The 15353-nt window shown below is 35.2% G+C and overlaps 1 protein-coding gene across 1 annotated transcript; it reads right to left on the reverse strand.

The window, feature by feature from the left end:
- Positions 1 to 5: 5 nt before the first annotated feature.
- On the reverse strand, positions 6 to 13260 carry LOC110582607 (pericentriolar material 1 protein-like). Its single transcript, XM_044921507.1, has 2 exons — positions 13062 to 13260; positions 6 to 695 (listed from the first exon to the last, which is right to left on the reverse strand). Exons 1-2 carry the CDS (start codon positions 13258 to 13260, stop codon positions 34 to 36), a joined length of 861 nt encoding a protein of 286 aa, XP_044777442.1. The 3' UTR covers positions 6 to 33.
- Between the last annotated feature and the right edge of the window lie 2093 nt (positions 13261 to 15353).

Raw genomic sequence — 15353 nt, forward strand, 5'->3', positions numbered from 1 at the left:
GCAGTGTCAAACTAATTTACATTTTTATACAGATCAAAACAGATGTTTATTTAGTGCCATGTTCATATATGCATTGACTATGTAAAGCGAGTTAGATGAGCCTCTGAAGACATCTCGTACACTTTGGGCTCCCACTGTTTCAGGTTCCTTTAGTGTCTGAGAATTCCCAGCTAATTCTTCAACCTGCATTTCACATAGTATTTCACCAGATAAATGGTTTTTCTGTTCTTCTTCTACCATTTTCTTTCTTAGATCTGCCTCTGAATGTATTGTCAGTTTAAGTGGTAAATCTTCAACTTTCACAAAGTCTTCTTCATCAGATTTTTGACTTATGTTACCAGATTCTGCTTCATAGTCATTCACTAACACCGGAGATTCAGTATCAGGACTTCCAGCCAGAGAGCTCTCAGGAGTTTCCTGAGCAGATTTAACTTCTTTGACTGTAGGCACCAAGGTTTCAGTTTCAGTTAAAGGTAAAGGCAAAGGGTTAGGCTGTTTAGATGAATCAATGGTAGTGAGAGAGTCCTTCTGGACAGCGCTATTTAAAGGCTGCTCGTTTTCCAAGATATTGAGGTAACAGGGTTTCACAGGAGTGCTGTCTTGGTCATCTTTACTAGTAGTGGGTTCTTGTTCTGATGAGACATTTTTGCTTTCTCCTGATTTTTCAAAGTCATGTTGTAGTACAACAAATACAACTCACACTTCTCCAGCAGATGGTTCAGTACAGTTTGTGTTTATCTTGGGTGAAAGCTTTCTGCTCCTCTCCCATCATATCCCAGCTTGGTCACTTAGTGCCTTTATGCCCTTTTTTCTTTCAAATCTAACCCCAAGAAAGAAGCTTTTAAACTCAACATGGTCTAGGGGCGCCTGGGTGGCTCAGTTGGTTAAGCGACTGCCTTCGGCTCAGGTCATGATCCTGGAGTCCCAGGATCGAGTCCCACATCAGGCTCAGCAGGGAGTCTGCTTCTCCCTCTGACCCTCCCCCCTCTCATGTGCTCTCTCTCTCTCTCATTCTCTCTCTCAAATAAATAAATAAATAAGATTTAAACTCAACATGGTCTAAATGAATTATATTGTTTAAAGTGTTATGTTTCTTAGGCACATCTCCATTTACAAGCCCACACAAGTTTTAGATAATAAATTTTGTCTTTATTGGTAGAATTTGAAGTCTCAAAAGATGTATTGGAAAAGTTTTCTGGGGATGGTGGGGGTGCAGATGAGTCAAAGGGTCTTGTCCAGCACCTTGGAAAATACTCCCAGTCTCTTACTTTGCTTACTTATAAGATTAGTTCTGGTGAGGCATAACTCCCCTTCTCCCGAACCATCTCTCTCTCCCACCTTTATACTGAAGATCAGGGAAACCTCCACTAAGAAGCTTTTCTTGATTAGTCTCACCATGCTTCAGCCAGCCTGTTTAAATTCTGGCCTACTCTTCCACTGTTATCAGGCTGTTAAAGACCTCCCACTTTTATAGGCCTTACCCCACATCATAGCAGATCAAAATGCACAGACATCCCACATTAACTATATTTATTTTTTTCCTGTAAATACAATTTAAAAGGATCATGATACTTTTACATCTAAAATTTTTTAGTTTTGTATAACTTAAGATTGACTATAATTTCTTGGTAATCGTGTATTTTCAAAAATCTTTACAATGAGAAAATATACCTTTTTTAATGTAATGAAGTTTTATGAATATTAAATTTCATAGGCAATGAAGAATGCACTATAGTGCCAGTTTATGGAAATTTAATTAGCACTTGCTAATTTACTTTTAAGGTTTTTTGTATTTTGTAATAAATTTTTTTTTTCAGGTTTCAAATGTTTTTACAAGTTCACAGGATGCACGTAGGCACTCATTTTAGTGAATTCTATTTATCAGGCAGTGTACTAGCAGCTGGAGTTAAAAAGTTGAAAATGCAAAGCCCCTGCCCTCAAAGAGTTCAAGGTGTGAGAAAGATATTTAAGTAAATAATACCGACGCAGTGTGGTAAGTGTGCTAATAAAAATAGCATTAGAAACACACAGAGGACTCTGAATAACTCTGCCCAGCCCAGTTCTCAGAAAAGGTGGCTTTTGAGCATAGCAATGACTGGCTTCATTTATTCCTAGATTGAAGAGCCCCTGGTTCTGGGTACTTCATGGAGGATTGTCTCATTGATTATTTTCACATTCTATTTCATAACTAATACAATCTTGAGTTCTTGTAGAAATCTGGAAGACCTTCCAGAATTGGTCTGACAATTTTCAACCCATCAGGCCACCCTCTGTTTCCAGGTGCCTCCCCTTCCACTGTACAGATAGACCATGAACCACAGGGTGATCCAGTTGCATGTGATCTTCCTCAACGGAGAACGTTCAAGGTCACTGCTATCATGATCCCATTATATAGGTGAGGAAATAACACCTCAGAGAATGAAAGTCATTTGTCTAAAATCAGGTGGGTAGTAAAGTGGCAGAGCTGAGACTCAAATCTACTGTGTGTGTGACTCCACAGCTCTTAACCTCACCACTCTGTAGTTTGGGACACCCAGTAGCTCATTTGCAAACGCATTCATGTGGCCTCTGTTCTCTAGGTAACTTTGTGTGTACATTTTCTCATTAACTTCCTTCTCTGTCGATGAAGTGTAAAAGGATTTTTAAAAAGGGAAAAAAAAACCAACCCTCTCTGTACCCAGGAAGAGGTAAAAACTTATATCGGGAAAAGATAACTCAGAAAGGAAGAAATATTGAGTATAAAATCATTCCCCAAATACCCCTCGCTTTTCCCATAGCTTCTTTTATAAAGTGACAAGCATTTCCATCTTCACCTTATATTTTTGCCTACATTAGCAAGAAATATTTTGCTTGATACATAATTTTTGATAAGGGAAGATTCATCAGAATAAAAAAACTATAATATTTCATATACTTGAATGAATTTTAGGATGGAAGTTAAACAGAACAATAGGAGTATTCATATTATAATCACCATTTTTAATGATCTAATTTTAAGATTTTGTTAGAAGCTGAGAGTAGAATCCACACAAACATTGAGTTAGTGAAAGGTACTAATAGCAAAAATTCCTCAGAGCCATGAAGATTAGTCTTTGCTGTAAGTTAGGATAATATTCTGTTAGAAGAGTTCTGATTTTAGTATTGTGTAAGCTGTTTTCTTAATACATATCTACCCTCTGCCTAGGTAATATTCATGAAATAAGGCATAGATAATGCATTTAGTAACACTGAGCTGAATCATGCAAAACACAATTTGTGTGCAGTTTTGGGGAGTATAAAATAAAAGTTGTTTTAAATGTCAAAAAAAATCCATAAAAATAAAGCATTCTAATCAGGGAAAAAATTTAAAAGCTTGTGTCCTAAAGGAAAACAATTTACTTGTGCCGGTACCCTTAATAAGTGCCCCAAAGCGTTCCAGTGCTGTTACATTCTCTAATGATATTACAGTATGTGGCACATCTCATCTAATCTGTTAGTAAAATCCTAAAGTCACTTATGTCAGTCTCTAATGCAAGCCAAATGAGTCTTTCCAGTAATAAGAAGCTTCACAGAATTAGTTTTCGTTTTGCAGAAAATTGCCATTGGGGCTGGCACTTTTATCTAAAAATTTCACTCGTGCATAAGCAAAAAACTCATATATTATTTGGTTACATTCCATCAGTATGAGAAATAACATTGTGAGAATTCTATGCATGCTAATGATATATAGAAATCCACCTGCTTTCAGATAAAATGAGTTTAATTTTCTGTTGCCCACTGCCTGGTTGGCCTTTCATAAATTACTTATGCACAGCTATTATTAAAATAGAGGGAAAGCAAATTAGAAAGTCCTCCTATCTCTCTACTGGATTTAGCCAAGGCAGGGCTGTGACAGCTAGAGTCAGCGTTTTTGAAAAAATTCTGCTCTCTTGAAAAATTTTGCATCTCTATACAATTCTATACCACTGTTGTAAACGTTCTGACCTGCCTTCTTACCAAATTAACCTAAATCCTTTCTATTTTTCAACATTAATGGAATCCTCTAGAGTCCTGCTGATATATATTAAAATATATTTATTGGTTAATTTGAATTCCAGCATCTTGTACCTCATTTCCAGCACTCCTGTTATATCTGAACAGCTTTGAGCTTTAGCATTAAAAACTTACAAATTAAGATACATACAGTACATCTTACAATTATCAGATCAAAACAACTTAACTTTTATTGGAGTATAGAATGGGAAATTTAACTTTCTGATAAAACAGAAAATGAAGACTGTGTGAAAGAGTTAATTGGATTTCAAAAGGTGTTTTCTAGTTGATGGGGGGTCTTTATTGGTCAATGAATACTTGACCTTTTGGTTTTGGTTTTAAGGACAGGTGAAAAGTTTTTATTTTGAAGTCCAAAGTTCCCAATCACTTACACTAATTTCTGTTAATTATTTTGCTTTGTTCAATTATGGTTACAAATTTCTTAGAATGTATCAGGTGATGACCATGTCTTTGAAGGCTGAGTAAGCATTGATGAGGCTCTACCCTTGCAGTGAATGCTTTGGTGTTAAAAGAGATATCAAAATCCTGTTGGAAGAGCAACTTCAGCTGCGGTTCATAGTGAAAAAGATAACACTTCCGAGCCATTTCATAAAATTTCAGTATAAAGAGATCAGTTTCTAAGACAATTGCATCCTGTGTCAGGAAGGATGGTTACATTACCCAAGTAGTGTCTTAACCTAATTCTGGAAAATAAAATATGCTCATCAGTTTCTGCTGTTAAGATCTTTTTCATAGTGTTTGGATATAAGCTTTGTGCCTAGGTGCAGTTTTTAAGAGTATCTTGGTAATAGAAGTTATTAACACATATAAAATAAAATTAAAAATATGTATTTGCAGTATATGTGTGAGGTAAGAGTGGAGCAGTTTTAGAAAAGTATGTTAGAGTGGGGAGGGAGACACCTCTTTTTTTTGTCATCTGTGCCTCTAATCTTACCTCACCATTTTTTTTCCTCTTTGGGAGAAATCTTTCAAAGATAACCAACAAGCTTATATTAATGTTCAAAATGGATGTTCAAAAAGAATCCCAAACAAACAAACCTAGCAACACAACTAAAAGACATACAAATGATTTTGAAAATCTGCTGTTGTAAGATACTGGAAGAAAATTTCATTTTCAGGTCTGGTCCACAGCAGTGTTCGAATAGAGTCCTCTCTCCTCCTGATAAAGTTTAATGATAAAGTGTTTGTTTCTTGAGAAAACTGGATGAAAAATACTATTTCTATGTCCAGCATCATTAATCCTAAGTTCAGTGTGTAATTATGTGGTCTTAGGATGCCTTTAAAATACAACTATTCTGAAATTTGCAAAGTGAAATTCACTAATAGAGTTTTGTCAGTTGTCTCAAAAGACAGAATACAGAGTTTAAGATCAGTCAACTCCTTGAACCATGATATGTTAATTCTCTGTTTATAAAATACATAACTAGCTGAAACTTCTTAGTTGTCTTGTTTTTATCCTGGCACTGGTGGTTTGAGCCAAGAAATCCCACGGAAGACAATCAGAGTGTCATTACTCCCTAGGCGTCTGCATAAAGTCTAGCACCTGCATGAAAAGAGAAACATCTATTCCTTTAGATAAGTTTAAGTTGTCAGTATGGTTGGCATTGTGCAGACACAGCTTCCTATCCATTCTAAGGGTTGTAGACTAGGAAGAAACATAAATCTAAATTGAAAATAGAAAATGAATTAAATTATCAGGATCATTCAGACAAAAAGCCAAAATAAAGTTTTGCAAATAAACCAATCACATGCTACTTCTCAAAAACTGTAGCTTGCTTTTCCTGTCAGACTGTTTGCTTTAAATTAATTCATCATTTAATTGATCAGTTGTTTCTCTATAAATTGATTGAAAGGCAGCATGAGTGGGGTTGTACAAAGCTAGGAACTACTGAATTTGACAGAGCTAGATTTGAAACTTGGTTATAGCATTACCTAGTGATGCTATTCTGGCTAGGTATATAACCTTACTTGAGCCTCAGTTTCTTCATTTATAAAAATGGGATAATATCTTACTCATAGTTTGTTGGGAGGATTGAATAAGATTATATATGAAAATGATTTACTTTTGAGTATGTAGGTGCTCAATAAATGTTAGGCTTACTTTAGTTCATGTAATCAGCTATAGGTATGAAGGCTTTTTAGAATGTGCTTCAGATCTTATACATTTTTTTTTGTAGTATTAGAGGTATGATTTCCATGTATAACTTTCCTTTGGTCATTTGTAGGTATGTAAAAATATTTTTGTTGTTGTTCTACTCTTAGATCTCATATATGTTTTTATAGTATATTGGTATGACCTCCATATATAGCTCTTCAATATGTACATCCATGAATGAAGCAGAGATCTTGTTTCTTAAAAGAGGACAGGACTTTGAAAATATGAAGGATTTCAGTACATTCTTCAACAAAATCCTTAGGTGCTCATTGTAGAATATTTGGGAATTATAGAACAATATAAGTTAAAAAATGAAAATCTTTCCATATTTCAAAGATCTTTGAATATATTGTCTTTTCAGCTTATTTCTGAACGTATATCTATATATCTTTTTACAAAATTGAGATCATAATGTATTTCCTAAGATTTTTTTTTAAGATTTTATTTATTTATTTGACAGAGAAACAGCGAGAGAGGGAACACAAGCAGTGGGAGTGGGAGAGGGAGAAGCAGGCTTCCTGCGGAGCAGGGAGCCCAATGTGGGGCTCGATCCCAGGACCCTGGGATCATGACCCGAGCTGAAGGCAGATGCTTAACGACTGAGCCACCCAGGCACCCTATTTCCTAAGATTTGATACACATTTAATTTAGTAACATTTGTGGTTCCTCATGACTTAAATATTTTTATAAGCAGAATTTTTAATGACTGCAACATATTCAATTGAATGATCTTACAGTAATTTATCAAACCATTTGCTATTTTTGAATGCTTAGATTGTTTCTAATTTAGTGCTCTTGTATAAATTTGTTTAACATAAATAAGACTTTTTTGTTGCTAGTGGGTTTGAACTTTTAATTGGAATTTTATTGGAATTTGAATTGTCTTTGGTGAATCATCTTTTCTTATCCTTTTATCATTTATCTATTGGTGTGTTTATCTTTTTCTTATTGACTTATAAGAACTACTTATATATTAAAATATAAATCCTTTATCATTTTGCATTTATTTTTGGCCTTTTAATATTATGATGTTTTAAACCTTATATAGTTTTACATTTTTATGGTGAAAAAGAAATCCTTTCTTTTATTTATAATATTATACATTTTAATACTTCTATAAATATTACTTCCAAATATTTTACTTCAGAGAGGGGAAGAATTATTGCTTAAAATTAATTCTCTTTTTATAATTTTATTTTTTACATTTTATACAAATCATGTGAAAGTAATTTTTGTATTTTATGAAGAGGTAGGGTGTTAGTTTTATTTTTTCCATAAAGTAGGGCACTTTTTCCTATTTCTTATATTGGATAAATCTCATGGATTTATGATACTTTCTGACTTATTTCTCAGTTATCTATTAGATCTATTTATCTGCAGATATTTCCCCGCTAATATTGTGTTCTTTTATACAATACAAATCTTAGTTATTTTATCACTATTTTGGCAATAATAAAATAATTATTACAATAAATGGTAATTATGAAGAGGACAAGAATGATCAGTTCAGTCAAGTCAAAGTCAATTTGCTGGGTAACCTTGGTTAAACTGCTTACTCCACTTGGGGTAGTAAAGTGGGAAGGATCTACTAAATGGGGAGAATAGTACCTGGTGAACACTGTGGGTGACTCCTCACTAGGCATTTTAGTCCCACTCTTTAGTGGCCAATTATGGTGGTCTTATCATGGTTAACACAGATTGGTTTAGATAGGGTCCTGTCTAAGCTAATTTGGGCCAAAAAGACTTTAGAAAAGTCTTGCTCGGGGTTTCTGGGAAAGAGTTTCCTACAATTTAACAGATGGGCAGGCTAGTTTCTGTCTGTCTCTGACACACACCTACATTTCCCTTGACCATGAACAAGGAATTCCATTTTTCTGTCTACTACTGGCAGTCATCTTGAGATTATGAGGCAAGCCAGTCTGAGGACTAGAACTGACCCAATGAGAAGGGAAAAGCTGAGAAAATAATGTGAAGTAGATCCTGAAGCCCTTGTATCCCTTTGTCTGAAGCCCACACTACTTCTGACAGGTGACTGTTAGTTGCAGCTGTAAGCATCCTGATTGATACATATTACCTCTTCCAAGTTTAGTGTGATAAGCAAATAAAAGCAGGATTCCATAGTGCTTTAGACTATTGCCAGGAATATGTGATTGTCATCACCAAGATGTCATTAGATATGAAAATGTTACTGTCATTATGCACGAGTTAGTGGATCACACATCTCAACCAGCAAAAAATGTTTGAGCATGTTGCTTTGATATATTTATTTATTAGATGCATTACTGTACACATATGTGATAAAGAATGTATATTAGATACATATAGCATTGTGTATTATGTACATTATAAAAATTCACAAAATAAGAAACTAGAAAGAGATAAATATGAGATAACTAATTTAAAATCATTTATTTTGTTTACTTATGTTACAGAAAACTTGTTTTCCTCACTAACAGCATCATCATTATTAAATTTATTTTATAAAAGTATCTGCTGGTAACACCCCAATGCCAAGCACTTACCATCTTAGAAAAGGTCAACAAATCATGAGCAGTTGTTTTTAAAAAAAATGTCACAACTCTCCTTTACATTCAACTCTTTTAAGTAGTTTTTGAAGAAACTACCAGCACACATCTATAATATACCAGGCTTTTCTTGCTCCCTCCCAACCTACTTCAGATATTGTAAAGTAACATCTGTATATATAGTTAGCCTCACACATAAACTGCAATAGGCCAAAATATGCCGAAGGTTTGTGGAAGAATTAGGGCTTCCCTGTTGACCCTCTACATTGCTAAAATCGCGTATTTCCCTCCACCACACTGACAAACCTTTTACGTTAGGTTGACCAATTTAGGGTGTCACTGTCAAGTATATATTAAATACCACTAGGGTTTATTTTATTCCTTTTTAAGATAAAGATAAATAAAAACTGATTATTTCTTCCCATAGGTCAGTGGCTTCTCTTATGTCCTCTTGGTCTACGAGTACCCTGCATAGGGATCCATCAGTTAGATATCAAGTGTGAGCTACTATTAAAGAAAAATTAACAAAGCCTTTATACAAATCTATTTTTTTGTTCAAAAGCAGCAATCATGAGATAACATGTTGAAAGAGTTGGAAAACAGATCCTAAGCAACAGACAGACTACTCTAGTACACCTTCCACAGCAATGGAGAGCCGATAATATCATATACTTGTGGTAAAATTGAGCTGGCTTTAAAATAAGGTAAAAACATAGTTACATCTGGGTACTCTGAGTTCTTGGCAAGTGAGTTACATTATATAGCCAAAGTGTATTGCTTCTTACAGACTAAACATTCAAAAATCAATGCTTTTATTATATTTTAATATTTCTAGTATGAATTTCAATCATTTGTGCACTAAATAAGCAAATATTTCCAAGAGTGTTCTGTAGATTATTATAGAGGGCTCATGTGACGTGTGTGAGACCATTTGCCACACCCTTAAGTAATTCCACATGGCCATCCTTTTTGAATTCTTGCTTCGCTTTTTATGGTGTCTCTTTTCTTTTCCTTTTATATTGTTGTTTCTTGTTAATATACTAAGGTCTGCTTCTGCAGCCCTTCTCTCCCTTCCTGATTTGCTGCTTTAAATCACTATCGGCCTCGAAACAAGTTAGAAATGTCCGTTAAAGACTAAACTGGTTTTGATTACTGTTCTAAGTTCTCTCCTATGAACACTATAAATTTTACTGCTTGGGTGTTATAACATACATTCTGGTTACTTAATATTCTTTTTATTTTTTGGTTTTGGGATTGGTGAGGAGGCTACAGACCCATGCTTCAGAATGGGTAAACTGTTACTTAAGCACATAGTGTTTTCTGCTTTTGACTTGGTGGTAGTGGATTCCTTCAAACTTGATGCATCTGTTGATCATTAAGCCTTAACTCCCAAAAGGTAATTATGACCTATTTCCTGTTTTCCACCTTCTTAAAATTTTTTTTTTCCTCAGAATAGGAAATTTGGAAAAACATAAACATCCTAAGGAATGCCAAGAAGGAATCCTGTACTGAACACTAGTGACCTCCTACTTAATTTTTGTTATTCCCTTAACCTGAGACCAAATTACAAAGTATTCATTGACCAAGAATTGTTTCTTTTTGACTTCGGGAAATTCAAAGTCATTGCCTAAATTTTTGGCTGAAATGAAGTAAATGAATGAAATTAGTAAATAAAATAAAATAATACATATTTGTTGTTTGCCCTACAATAACTTTCAAATCATTTGACTACTTACCAAAACTAGCTAGAGTTGACAGTATTCATTTGATATTTGAAGTGCATTTCATAATAGATTTTTTTTGCAATTTTGAAGTTATTTAACACCTATTCTTTGAGAAATTACAGAAATGTATTAATCACACAGAATGAAGTCCAATAATACTACCACTTTCTGTCTGCTTTGTATTTTACAATTTTTAAAGCATTCTTTCCATAACTTAATTTTTTTTTAGTTCTTGGAACAATGCCAAGAGGCAAATGGGGCAGGTATTATTAACTATTTTACAGATGAGAAGACTGAGCCACATTAAAATTGCACCTAAGGGACTGACCAAGGTCACAGAGAAGGCTTATAATTAATAGAACTGGGATGAGAATGCTGAGTCAATGCTTTTTGCCCTTCAGCATGCTGTCTGAGGGGACAGTTCACAGAACTCCTGATATGAAAATGAATGCTTAATAAAAACCTGACTGGGGCACCTGGCTGGTTCAGTCAGTGGAGCCTACCAGTCTTGATGTTGGGCTTGTGGGTTTGAGACCCATGTTGGGTGTAGGGATTACTTAAAAATAAAATTTTCCCAACCACCCCCCACCCCACTAATTAATTGATAAAGAAGCAAAACATCTCTAACTGAAGTGAGAAGAGGCAAAGATCTCAGAACAGACCTGGAGAGGAGCTGGCATGTGCCTATGCATTTTTGCTCTCAGTCACTGCTAGATTCTGTTCCTACACTTGATGAAATGGCCCAGGAGTCCTTCTTCCCTGGCCATGGCTATAGCCGCTGTACGTGGAACCACTCTCCATTTAACTAGGATTAAGGAGGAACCATAGAAGAGAGACAAAGGGAGTCCTAAGGGAGTCCTCTCCTTACTAAATAGGCTGAAAAAATGTTCAGATTCACAGCTGTTAGAAACAGCAGGTCTTTGGCACCCTCCCCTTGTGGAAAATGATGATGAGAAGTTCTAGTCCTTCAAAGTTCAAAGTTCCTGGACTTCAGAGTTCTGTTGTTTCTTTGAGTCTTGGGAAAGGACTTTAGGATGACGTAGCACATATCAGTACATACAATATTTTACAAAAGTCAGTCCTTTGTCCCCAGAAATTAATTTTCCTTTTTATTTAGCATAGGACATATCCTAGAAATTTAGTAAAGGGCATGCTACAATACTAAGAATTCTATAATTAATGTTGGCCAGGATTGAATTTAAATCCCTTACTTTTCAGGGTCTAATTAAACTGAGACATTATTGTGAGTGGAATGAGACATTTTCCTGACCAACCATATATTAATGGTTTAATGGGTAAGGATTTTATGTTAAAAGTTTAAAACATATTTGGAATAATGCATTTTCCTTTGAAGTTGAAAAGAGTGAAAAGTTATCTTGCCTTAACATAAAAGGAAATCACCTTTGATATAAGAGGCCTTATTAGGGCAGATATTATTTTATTTCTTTACAATTCTCAGTAGCTCTAAAATACACTACAAGATTGTAAATATAATCATAGACACTACAGCAAGATAACCATTGTAGTTTAGTAGCTTTTGGTTCTAAATTACTAATTCATTTTAGATCACATTTTTAGCTGTTAAATTGAACTCTGGAATAAATGTTAATATTTGTGGGTAGCTTCACTGTAAAACTGTTGATACAACACAATTGTGCATTCAAGTGCTTAATTCAGGTTTTACTTGTGCTGTAAAAGGTAGTTTAATATATGTTCTAGAAAGTAAGCTATAAGAAAATAATCATCTGTTGATGTTTATGGTGTACTCTACAAAAGAAATACTGTTCATTTTCTGGCAATCATTTGTTCCCCCAGAATTATAAATTATATGCATTAACAGCATTAACATCTTAGATGTCTGTAGCAACTTTTTCTCAAATAATTCAAGTGCTTTTTACATCTATTATTTCATTGAATCTTAACATCAATATTCAAACTCACAAATCAATGTTAATTGAAAATAGTATTATAAAACTTAAACCTGAAAGAGCAGTGCATAATATGAAGTTTATAAACTATAAAAATTATAAAAAAGACAAACCTCCAAAAATGTTCTGTTCCATAAAAGAATATTCTTCAAATTTCACAAAGACCAAAATATTAGTTAGATTATTTAAAACTCAACTGATATTGAATAAAATCATCAGGCATAAATAAAGCAGCCAGAAATGCTATAAAATAAGCCTTCAATTTTTGTGTAAAATAAAAGTGTGTTTTCATGCTCATACAAGCTTATAATCTTCTTCTGCCCTACTTCTCTGATCTCAGGAAGAAAGGATCAAATTCTTTTGCTTTTTTCAGTTTTGTCGAAATAGAAATCATAGATCTTAGGAGAAGGGGACAAGGAAGCGCAACAAAGGTCAAAGCTAAGGGCCAAGTGGACTGAAAAGAAAGCTGAATTCATTTTCCCGAATCCAACTGCTCTCTGGAGTTGGCTTATCAACGTCTTGTGTTGTAGTAGTAATGTAACTGTCACTCGGATCTATATTCCTCCTACAAATAGAAAGGTAGCCTGTTAATTTCAGGAAGAGTATAATTGTCACAAAGCCCTCAGATTAAGGCCCAGTGACCGAAAGGAATGGAGGAGCACTCAGAGATGTTCAAGATTGAACTTGGATAATTTACTTTTGTCACCACCAGCAAATCCCAGGCTGGATCTCTTGAAGCTTACTGTGTTTGGTTTCAGTAGCACAGGGGTTAAGTTTTCTTCCAGCTTTTGCCCTAGGCTCTTCTCAGGAGCTGGGAAAGCAGTTCTCGCAATTCCCAAGTAAGTGCATTCAAGACAGCATAAGGCAGAGCTCAAATTCTTCTGTTGAGAACTCATCACTACTCAAACCATAAGGAAATCTAAAGGCTGCCAAAATGCTTCTCTGCTGCCGTCCCCCACCGAGAGAGAGAGAAAGATTTACAGAGCAAACTACAGTGTATGGAATACACACACGCACACACACGCATAAATTTTTAAAAACCCTACCACTTTGTCTTATTTGCATGAACACAAATCACTTTCAACTTAATGCCAGAGAAAAAGGCAACATTCCCTGTGATGACTTGCTGAAAAGCTCACTGTATTTGTTTGATAATGGATTTTAGTTCATTGTCATGTACTTCACTCTTCATCAGCAGGAGCACTTCAGGGTAAAGAAACAGGCTTTTACCACACTGGAACAAAAGCTATATAAGAAAAAAAAAATCCTGAGCAGATGGAATATTATTTGCATTTGCACAAATAGTGCTTTTTAGCACAATTCGTATTTCTCCATTGTGAGCTAAAGTAAGCCAGATGTGTCTACAGCATGCTGCAGACGCAGAATCGGCTTTTTGTTTGTCAGACTCAGAGGTCCCAACCTTATGATATCTTTGTACTTGTATATCCATTAGTTTTATTTCAGTTACTTATCAGGAGGGAAAAGAAGGAAATGGCACTATGTATTTAAGAGGACCATTGCAGAGATGGCCAGATTAACTATTTTTTATTTTCATGAATGAGGATCAAATAGGTTTTAATTATCTGAATGTCCATCTAGAGATCTAGATGATGATGTAAAATTAAAAAGCAGAATGTAAGTGCAATAAAATTCAGTTCTCTATGATTACATTAAATAATCTTTGACATTTTTTCTTAAGTATCTCATGGAATGTAGATCAACAAATTATTTGACATGATTGAATTAAAATAGAATTTTAGGTCTGAAAGGGATCTTGGACATTATTTTGCACAATGCCCTCATTTTACAAATCAGGAAACAGGCTCTGGAACTGAAGTGACTTATAGGGAGTGGTACAAACAAGATTGACCCTTGGTCTCCTGACCTTGAATCCAATCCTCTATCTCTATATCAGCATTTTTAAAAATGGCTTACTTGGGCTCTAAGCTCAAACAGGTTTGATAATTTAGGCTTTGAAACGTTAAACTAACAAATTTTTCTCAGCTGTTAGTGTGTGCCATCTGTGTTGGACCTTTCTAAGAGCAGGAAATAATAAAAGCAGCCTTTTGCCCAAATTATTTGGGACCCCCTTTTTCCATAGTACATACCAAGGGTCACTTGTGTAGAATGTCCTTTTGGGGATTGTAGCAATGGAACACTACATCTCCTCTACAATGAAAAGACAATGAACCAGTTTAAATCATAGGAAAAACAGTGGATGACTTCGATTTCTGGTAAAGATAAAGATACTCTGTTTAATTAAAAACAATGAGTGAGGGCACCTGGGTGGCTCAGTTTGTTAAGCGACTGCCTTCGGCTCAGGTCATGATCCTGGAGTCCCGGGATTGAGTCCCACATCGGGCTCCCTGCTCAGCAGGGAGTCTCCTTCTCCCTCTGACCCTCCTCCCTCTCATGCTCTCTGTCTCTCATTCTCTCTCTCGCAAATAAATAAAATCTTAAAAAAAAAAAACAACAGTGATATGCATATTTTTTTAAGTAATCTCTATGTCCAATATGGGGCTTAACCTCACAACCCCAAGATCAAGAGTCACATACTCTACTGACTGAGCCAGCCAGGTGCCCCATAAAGAGTGATATTTTTTTTTTAAAGATTTTATTTATTTATTTGAGACAGAGAGAGAGAGCAGGAGGGGAGAGTGAATCTGAAGCAGGCTCCGTGCTGAGTGCAGAGCCTGCCACGGGGCTCAATCCCAAGATCATGACCTGAGCCAAAACCAAGAGTTGGATGCTTAACCACTAAGCCACCCAGGTGCCCCAATGAGTGATATTTTTAAAAATAGCTAGACACTGGTTTTTTAAAATTGGTTAACTTTAATTTATTTCATTTCTTAAACCTCTGCTCTCCATGTTATTCAGTATGTTTTATATGTAAATAGGTGCTCATCTCTCCATGCTGGTAGTGGAATGGTGGCTGCTTTCCACCTGTGTTAGCCCAGGGTCTAGTGGGTAACCTGAGGGCCATTTTTAT

This window comes from Neomonachus schauinslandi, chromosome 1 (assembly GCF_002201575.2).
Source record: "Neomonachus schauinslandi chromosome 1, ASM220157v2, whole genome shotgun sequence".
NCBI classification, from domain to species: Eukaryota; Metazoa; Chordata; class Mammalia; order Carnivora; family Phocidae; genus Neomonachus; species Neomonachus schauinslandi.

Bases quoted from the DNA above. Each gene is read 5' to 3' on its own strand.
- LOC110582607 (XM_044921507.1), bottom strand. From the start codon at position 13,260: ATGAGTTCTCAACAGAAGAATTTGAGCTCTGCCTTATGCTGTCTTGAA. The intron at 696-13,061 runs GTAAATTATCCA...GAGAAGTGTGAG, and splicing joins ATTTGCTGGTGGTGACAAAA to TTGTATTTGTTGTACTACAA.